The sequence below is a fragment of the Sus scrofa genome, chromosome 9 (assembly GCF_000003025.6).
Source record: "Sus scrofa isolate TJ Tabasco breed Duroc chromosome 9, Sscrofa11.1, whole genome shotgun sequence".
NCBI lineage: Eukaryota > Metazoa > Chordata > Mammalia > Artiodactyla > Suidae > Sus > Sus scrofa.
Genome location: NC_010451.4, coordinates 51263905 through 51274139, shown reverse-complemented (window position 1 = coordinate 51274139; position 10235 = coordinate 51263905). Strand labels below are relative to the sequence as shown.

The window sequence follows — 10235 nt, the reverse complement described above, 5'->3', positions numbered from 1 at the left end:
TTATGGTGATCACTGGAGAGTGTTATCCATGGAGAACAGGAAGATTGACAGCACCAGATCAAGGGGTTCTTAGGATGAACGGAGTATTGATCGTGAACTTTATTTGAAAAAGCTTAGCACCTGAACATATTAATAGGAAGGTGGTAGTTATGAATTCTAATTTGAAAAGGCATTGTGGAGTGATGGAAAAATTATTGCACTTAACTGCAGAAAACATGGTTTTTTCATCCTATTTTTACTGTTTACCAGGTTTATGGCCTTGGGTAAATGTTAATCTTTCTGAGTCTCAGGTTTTATAATGAAGAAAATGGTAGGTTGTATTAACCATGCCTCACTACCTTTAGAGATCTATGTTATTTTTCTAGAGTTTTCTGCATTTTGATAATATCCAGTTTATTCAGTAAGTTAGGTAAGAAAATTTAAAGTGTTTGTACATAGAGTATAAATGTACAAAACTATCATCTTCATTATAGGAGTTCCCGTTGTGGCTCAGTGGTTAACGAATCCGACTAGGAACCATGAAATTGCGGGTTCAATCCCTGGGCTTGCTTAGTGGGTTAAGGATCTGGCGTTGCTGTGAGCTATGGTGTAGGTTGCAGACACGGCTCGGATCCCACGTTGCTGTGGCTGTGGTGTAGGCCGGTGGCTACAGCTCTGATTCGACCCCTAGCCTGGGAACCTCCATATGCCACGGGAGCTTCCAAAAAAAATAGCAAAAATACAAAACAAACAAACAAACAAACAAAAACAGCCAAGTTTTAAGTTAACATAATACAAAGTTTGGGCTTTAGAATCCTAGAGACTGGGGTTGAATCCGTCCTTGTTTTGCCCTTTACTGGCTGAGATCTTGAACAACTACTTATTCCCTCTGAGTCTGAATTTTTCCATTTATATGCCATTAGAAAAATGAGAGCCTTGATCCCGGAGGTTTTGTAAGGATGACATGAGATAACATCTGTAAAGGTGGCACTTAATAACTTCACTTGTAATATTTTTGAAGCATAATTGTTAAGTGATAATTTGTCTTTCTTCTCTAGCCTCCTCCTTGTATTGTGGTCTAGGGGTATGAACATATCTAGCTCAGGCAGCTGGGTAAAACTTTTGGAGAGGTGTAAGAAGTATATTGAAACAGATCAGATAAGGATATTCCCAGAGGAGAATATATGTACGTAGGAGTTTGGCTGCATACATTTCCTCTATTCATATTTATTTATTTATGCTTATAATTCTTATTCATTAAATTCTTTTATTCATTCAGTAAATATGGTTTGAACAACCATGTGTCATTGTTGCTCCAGATACTAGAGATAGAAAGACCTACAAGAGAGACATGGCTCTTATTGTAGTAAATCTTACATTCTGAAGGAGTGGACAGATATTATCCAATTACTGTCAGAATTAAGTGTTTAATTAAATTTACAATAAGTACTGTGAAAGAGATGGATAGACTCCTATGAATTCATGTTTCAGAAGACTGCACCTCTTTTTTCTTAGCAACCTGAAAGAAAAGCATTTATGGAACTTAACGTAACTGAACCTCAGAGAGACATAGAAAGTGGTCCATGATTGCAGAGTTATTTTGGACTAGATCTGTCCAGATTTCCTAAGTCCTAGTATAATTATTTTCTTCTTCTGGAGTGAAGAAGCCAAAACACTAGAGGGAAAATATGTTATTTCAGTTTTATCTTTTCATTCTATTTTCAACACTGGTCCATATTTTTGCTTTATAGTCTAGTTTTGGTCAAATCTGCTTTCAAGAGCAGAGCTCTGAGTTGACTGTGAACCCTATTTAAGTAATATATTTCCTTCAGAACTGTGTGAGTATGTGTATAACTGAGATGGTCCTCAGCCAAAACCCACTCACTTTCCCTGCTTCCCTTGGCATTGTTTACATCTCCTTCCTAAAGTCCAGAATATTTTGCTCTATTTTTGACAGATATTTCTAATAGTATTTCTAGTATACAAATAAAAATACACAAAACTCTTTGTGCCTCAAGGGATTTTTTTTTCCCCAATAAGGGGGAACATGACCATCCTATGTGAAGTAAATGCACACTTGTCTAATCTCTTCCCACAATTTTCCATTTTTTGAAATTGCAACTCTGTCCTTCCACTTGCCAAGGCCAAAGAAATTGGAGTCATCTTTCATTATACTCTTCCTATAGCAATTTACATCTAATCCATCAAACATCAAGACTTGACTTCGAGTTATATTGAGACTCTCATCTCTTCTCACATATTCCCTATGTTCATCCTGGGCCTTGTCACTCTTATCTCTCACCTGGATTAACATAGTCATGTCCTAAATGATCTCCCTGTTTCCAGACATATTTTGCTTCGTTTCATTTGCCAGAGAGCAGAGTGATTATTTCCTTTGCCACTTCTTGTTCTGAACAATTTATAATGTACAGAACGTCACAAAAATAGAAAAATGATCATCTCTGTACTCTTCACCTGGATTTACCATTGTTAACATTTTGCCACATTTACTTTCCTTCAGCGACACTGCATGCACACATACACATACCCACACTCGCACACATGCAAACAGGCAGTGTCCTACCATCTAAGAGATGAATGCACACATCATGACACTTCATCCCTGAACAATTCAGCCTAAGTCTCCTGAGAATGGAGACATTCTACTATATAACCATAGTACAACTATTATACTCAGGAAATTAACATTGATTCAGTTTTACTGATGAACATAGAATCTACATTTAAATGTCCTCTGTTGCCTCAATACTGTGTGCTATAGGTTATTTTTGTTGTTGATGTTAAGAGCTGTCATTTAATTGATATTTCCTTTTGTATACATAACTAAAAGCCTTTTTTACTCAGCCTTTTTCTTTTATGACATTGGCATTTAAAAAGAACATAGTTATTTTAGAGATTATTTTTCAGTTTTGATTTGTCTGATTCCTCATGAATGAATTCAGGTTCAGTATATTTGGCTCAGGTAGCTACTTGGGTGACACTGATTTATTTCTTTAAGAAAAACACAGCAGAAGGCACATGACATCAACTCGTCCCATTATTTTTGCTGTTAAACTTAATCATTTGGTTAAGATGGTTAACCACTAGAATTTACTATTGTAAGGTACTCCTTTCCCTTTGTTATGAATGAGTAATCTGTGATATGATATTTTGAGATTTGGGGTCTGTCTTATTCTTATTGCCTTAAGAGGGAAGTTCTTTTTTACCCACTTATTTTAGTTTCCATTGATGTTTTTACCTAATTCAGTTATTAGTATGGTCATTGCAACATGATAAGTTTCTAATCATATCATTTCTTTTGCATTCTATTAGTTGATGTTATTCTGCATCAGATGGCCAAAAGCACATAAAAAGATGCACAACATCACTAATTATTAGAGAAAAGCAAATGGAAAGTCCAATGAGTTATTACCTCACAACAGGTGGATTGGCCATCATCAAAAAATTCTACAAAAAATAAATGCTGGAGAGGGTATGGATAAAAGGGGACCCTCCTACACTGTTGGTGGGAATGTAGATTGGTACAACCACAGTGGAGAACAGTATGGAGGTTCTTTAAGAAACTTAGAACTACCATATGATCTAACAGTCCCACTTCATCAAGAGAAAACCATAATTCAAAAAGATATATGCACTCCAAAGTTCACCACAGCACTATTTACAATAACCAAAACACGGAAGCAACCTAAATGTCCATCAACAGAGGAATATCTAGAAACAATGAGATACATATATATAATGGAATAGTACTCAACCATAAAAAAGAATGAAATAATGCCATTTACAGTAACATGAATAGACATAGAGATTATCATACTAAGTGAAGTAAATCAGACACAGAAAGAGAAATACCATATGATATCATTTATATGTGGAACCTAATAAAAATGATAGAGGTGAATTTATTTACAAAACAGAAGGCGACTGACAGATTTCAAAGGCAAGTTTATGGTAACCAAAGCAGAAACATGAGGGGAAGTATAAATTAGGAGCTTGGGGTTAACATATTCAGAACACTATTTATAAAATAGGTAACCAACAAAGACTTATAGTATAGGGAACTACTCAATATTCTTTAATTATGAATATGAAAAAAGAATCTGAAAAATAGTGAATATGTGTATATGTATAAATGAATCACTGCAGTACACACGAAACTAACAATATATTGTAAACCTACTATATTCTAATAATTTTTTTAATTTAAAAAGAGAAAGCCTTGCATCACACCAGCACCCAGCGCCTTTCTCTGCTTTAGTTTACTCCACAGCACTTATCAGAATTGGGCGCAGTACATGTTTTCTTGTTCATTATTTTTTCCCTATAAGGGTAGGAATTTTTGACTATCTGGCACATAGTTGTCCAGCAAATATTGATTTATTGATTAACTGACTGGATGAATAAATTATAATGGTGTAGTGAGGGTAAGGAATTATTCTGAATGGTGAGAGAATAAATAGGGAATAATTAAAGAAATCACCCAGAAGAAAGCGTTGAGAACCAACTTAAAGAAGTTAAAGTATGCAATTAGCTTGAAAGAAAATATGTAAATAAAAATACAATGAATATTTAAAATTAGAAATCATTCTCTCCCTTTGTACAATGCCCATCCAAACCCCCACTCTGTCTGAGGCTTCCACAAGACACATATCATTTTTGATGGTTATAACAATGGCTAGAAGTCTTACAAAAGTACTATTTCTTCTTACTTACTAGATTCTGTTAAAATTTTTTACTAAGGAATGTGCATTGCTTCTATAACCCTGTTGTATATTAAAATGCAAATACCTGAAATAACTATTCAGCCATTTTTTAAACACTGCAACTTTAAAATAGGTTTGATTGGGAACGTTCAGTTTAGCAAGAAAAATTATGCAAAGGAAGGGTTCTGAGATATCCATAGACTTAAAAGTGTTCAGGTTAAGAAATGTTTCTTCTATATACAGATGGCCAACAAACACATGAAAAAATGCTCAACATCGCTGATTATAAGAGAAATGCAAATCAAAACTACCATGAGATACCACCTCACACCAGTCAGAATGGCCATCATTAATAAATCCACAAATAACAAGTGCTGGAGGGGCTGTGGCGAAAAGGGAACCCTCCTGCACTGTTGGTGGGAATGTAAACTGGTACAGCCACTATGGAGAATAGTTTGGAGATACCTTAGAAATCTATACATAGAACTTCCATATGACCCCACAATCCCACTCTTGGGCATCTATCCGGACAAAGCTCTACTTAAAAGAGACACATGCACCCGCATGTTCATTGCAGCACTATTCACAATAGCCAGGACATGGAAACAACCCAAATGTCCATCAATAGATGATTGGATTCGGAAGAAGTGGTATATATACACAATGGAATACTACTCAGCCATAAAAAAGAATGACATACTGCCATTTGCAGCAACATGGATGGAACTAGAGAATCTCATCCTGAGTGAAATGAGCCAGAAAGACAAAGACAAATACCATATGATATCACTTATAACTGGAATCTAATATCCAGCACAAATGAACATCTCCTCAGAAAAGAAAGTCATGGACTTGGAGAAGAGACTTGTGGCTGCCTGATGGGAGGGGGAAGGAGTGGGAGGGATCGGGAGCTTGGGCCTATCAGACACAACTTAGAATAGATTTACAAGGAGATCCTGCTGAATAGTATTGAGAACTTTGTCTAGATACTCATGTTGCAACAGAAGAAAGGGTGGGGGAAAAATGCAATTGTAATGTATACATGTAAGGATAACTTGACCCCCTTGCTGTACAGTGGGAAAATAAAAAGTATATATTAAAAAAAATAAATAAAATAAAATAAAATGCAAAAAAAAGAGAAATGTTTCTTCTGTCATTCAATTTTTAGAATCTTGAGTTTTACGGCTTTACAGATTTTCTCAGTTTTAAGAGCAATTTTATTATATCTTGAAAATAAAATATTTTCTCTAGGGGGATAAAAAGAAGTTGGTTTTCTGAGTAGCAAGGAGACTAATGAGAGTAAAAGAACTGGGTATTAGGAATAGGGGCATGTAAAGAGGAATTGAGGGTCACCAAAAATAAGTCATTGAGACATTTCAGTTTAAGATGTCCCTTTATTTCAAACTAGTTACTTTTCAAAACAAGCTGAAATAAAACATGAGATCTATTTGTGCTATTTCTTTTAAAAAGTGATGTTTTCTAAACAGACCTGGAAAGTATCTCACCACTCAGAAGTTTTTTAAGGGATTCTTTGACATCTTTGTTCCTAAGGCTGTAGATAATAGGGTTAAGCATAGGAATCACTGTGGTATAAAACACAGAGGCCACCTTCTCCTGTGTTGTGTCACTGGTAGATGGTTTAAAATACATGAAGATGATAGAGCCATAGAAGACCCCAACAGCTGCAAGGTGAGAACTGCAGGTACTGAAAGCTTTGGACCTGCCTTCAGCTGAGCGGATGCACAAGATGCTGGAAAGAATGAAGGCATAAGAGATGAAGATGGCTAACGCACATGCAAAGACATTGAATCCAACCAGAATCATCACTGAAAGTTCCATAATGTAGTCTCTTGAGCAAGATATATTCAGGAGAGGAAGGATGTCACAGAAGTAATGATGGATGACATTAGTTCCACAGAAGGAACGACTAGATACGTAGCTGGTGTGAACCAAGGCTCCCGCAGCTCCCACTATATACACACTGGTGACTAGTAGCAAGCAGACTCTATGGGACATGGTAACATTGTAGAGCAAGGGGTGACAAATGGCAGCATAGCGATCATATGCCATGGCTGTCAACATGTAGGAGTCATCAATGCCAAAGAAGCAGAAGAAAAACAGCTGAACCATGCACTCAGAAAAGGAAGTGAAATTCCTCCGCGATATGAAGTTAACCAGCATCTTGGGAATTATGACAGAGGAATAGCAGAGATCTATGAAGGACAAATTACTGAGAAAATAATACATGGGTGTGTGAAGCTGAGAACTGATCCTGATTAAAAAGACCAAGCCCACATTTCCCACCATGGAGACCATGTAAATCATTAGAAACAGGAAGAAGAGAGGAAGCTGGAGACCTGCCTGGTCTGTTAACCCCTCTAAGATAAATTCAGTTACCAAAGAATGATTTCTGGTTTCCATTCTTCTCCCAGGGTAGTTTGGGGAAGAGGTTTTTATTAGACAAATGCTGTCATCTGGCAGGATTTAATGATCCAAGATCTGATGAATGATATACTTTCTAACGGACACAGAATTTCAGGAAACAAGAGACTAAAATCTACTTTTGATTTAAGCCCTTATCAAGATGTTTATCCTTCACTTGGCTTCAGTTTTTATTACTCCCATGTGACATTTACATGTGAAAATCATTTTGTTTCCACAAGTTGAATATTAGATTCTCCTGTAAATGGAAAAGCACCCTTTTGTAATTCAGACACCTTTAGAGAAACTCTCTATAGAGCTGCTGCCCTGTTTTGTTGATATTCAGTCTGCGACAATCTCTTCCCGTCTGATGTATCAAAATATAACATCTCTCTTACTGGTATCTCCTGAATTTCCCCCCTTGGCTTTAGCATCTTTAATTTGCTTATTCAGTCCCAGATTCCAGCCTTAAAGAGTTTGGTTTCTTCTGCTTTTTTGACTTTTCCTTTGCTTTTTCTTGGCTGAGAGACAGAAAAAGAGGTTAAGTAAATACTTGCCCAAAATCACAAAGTTTGAAAGCAATATTATCTTCACTATTTTAAAGCTTAATTTGTGTGAGTATTCCAAGCTAAATACAGTTGTATTCAATACAGAATTCTTATCTTTTTCTGTTTTGTTATTTAAAAAAACCAATTTGCCCTGTTAACCAATTTATTTTTCTGAACCTGAGCACATTACTGTTATTTCTGTGCAGCTTTAGCTATTATGCTACTCTTGTTATTATAACTGTTAAATTACTTTCTCTAGTATTTCCTCCTGTTGTTAGTAAGAATATATTAAAATAGTCCATTCGATGTTGAGAAGCATTTAAAGCATTTATTCTCATGTTTAAGTTAGATAGTGTTATCCCTTCAATACCATTAAGGTGGAAAAACAAAAAGGAAAAATTTGCATGTGCACACACACAATTCTATAAGAAAAAAAGATGCCTGATACCCAATTCCTACATTTTAAACCTGTTAGATAACAACAGTAACAACAACAACAGCTGATAATACAAACTCTTCCATGTAACTTTTCATATTTGGGATGTGATGTGAAATAAAAATATTTCTTCTTTGAAGAAAATAAGAAAATAGGCCTCTAGTTACAAAGGCTGGGATAAAACAAGGTCAAGAATACAAAGACTGAGTGGACACTAATGAAACTTTGTAGCCAGTAGGGAGAGGTCCTCTGAAAAATAACATATCATTTCTAGGTTCCTTGGATATCATGTGAACAGACTTTTTCTCTAAAGTTTCCAAAATCAAAATGATGTTCTGGATAGGTCGAATAAGATTTATCAGTGCTTCACAGACTTCTCCAATTTTATCTATAATTTTTCTCATACCTATAAATATTAAAAGATAAAGACCCATATCTTCTCAAAACTAATTTAAAAGTATCATTCCCCATGAAACTTTTTCTAATTCATGTTACTTTTTCTCTTAGTTTTTCTTCTTAAAGACACTTTGACTCTCTTAGAGCATATGTTATAATTTCTTATATTATAGTTATGTTTTGGTCTTTGCGAGGTAGTCAAGAGCTGGGTTTATTAAGTTATATCAAACTGGATTCATTTTCACATCTCCTAGCTATGTAACCTTGAATAAGTTACTTCTATATAAACTCTGGTTTCTTCAACTATAAACAGAGATAGTAATCATTTCTGGTTATTTTGTTTATTTACCCAACAGCTACCTATTGAGAATCTTCTATGTGATTAATATATAATATTGAATAAGACAAATTCCTGCTCTCAAAAAGTGTACATTTTAATGGAGAAGATCAATAAACTAAAAAAAAGTAGATATGGAATTTAGAGTCAAGTAATTATAAACATTGTGAAGAAATTAAGAAGTATAAGGGCAGAGGTTGGTAGTTAGAGTGGGTAGTCAAGGAGGACTCTCTAGAGAGCTGCACCTGAGCTGAGTCCTGAATGACGTGAGGGACTGTTAGAGGAGGTCATCAGGAGGAGGTGACCCCTGGATGAACTGCAAGTGGCACCAGGGCCATCAGAGACCTCTTACCCCCTTGCCTATGCTTGGAATGTATGTTCGTCCCTCTGTTTCCATGGTGGGAGCCATTTTCAAGGACACAGTCTTGAGAGAGCAATGCATTGTTGAGACCATTTGGATGATATATGATATGTGAGTGAACCCATGAAAACCTCTAGACAGGAGTTCCCATTGTGGCTCCACAGGTTAAGAACTTGACATAGTGTCCATGTGGATGCCAGTTTGATTCTTCACCTAGCTCAGTGGGTTAAGGACCCGGCATTGCCGCAAGCTGCAGTGTAAGTTGCAGATGTGGCTCGTATCCTGCATTGCTGTGGCTATGGTGTAGGCTGGAAGCTGCAGTTCCAATTCAACCCCTAGCTTGGGAGCTTCCATATGCCACAGGTGCAGCCTTTAAAAAAATAAAGAAAAAAAGTCCTCTAGATAAATGTTTAAGATTCTGGTATGGGGGCGAGGGGCGGGGTCAATATCCACTACTATGGGGCCACCCAAGACAAGCCTCAAAAGTCCCTTTGTTTATTCAACCTGCGACCTACCAATCTAAAGTAATCTGCCTCTTTCTTTAGTCTCTCCTCATCCTCTGTGTGTGGGGGCCAGGTTGAGAAACAGTGGAGGGACAGCCATATCAGTATCTGGATAAAGATTGTTCTGGATGAAATGGGTAAAGGGGTCAAAAGGTACAAACTTCCAGTTATAAGATAGAAGTCCTGAGGACATAATGTACAGCATGGTGACTACAGTTAACAATACTGTGTTGCATATTGGAAAGTTGCTAAGAGAGTAGATCTTAAAAGTTCTCATTTCAAGAAAAAACTGTAATTAAGTGAGGCAGCATGTGTTAACTAAACTTAGTGTGATAATAACTTTGTGATATATACATGTATCATCATTTTGTGTACCTAAAACTAATACAGTGTTATATGTCAATCACATCTAGATAAAACTGAGGGAAAAAGAATGTTCTGTGCGGAGGGAACATCAAGTGTAAAGGCTCTGAGAGCTTGGCTTGTTGGAGGTGCACCAGGAGGCCAGTGTTGCTGGACTAGACAGAGCC

General features: G+C 36.4%; 1 protein-coding gene across 1 annotated transcript; it reads right to left on the bottom strand.

Moving 5' to 3' along the window:
* LOC100514671 (olfactory receptor 8D1-like) lies at window positions 6183–7124 on the bottom strand. The gene has a single exon (XM_003129989.1). The coding sequence runs from the start codon at window positions 7122–7124 to the stop codon at window positions 6183–6185; it is 942 nt and encodes a 313-aa protein (XP_003130037.1).

Coding starts and splice junctions, on each gene's coding strand:
- LOC100514671 (XM_003129989.1), bottom strand. CDS start 7,124: ATGGAAACCAGAAATCATTCTTTGGTAACTGAATTTATCTTAGAGGGG.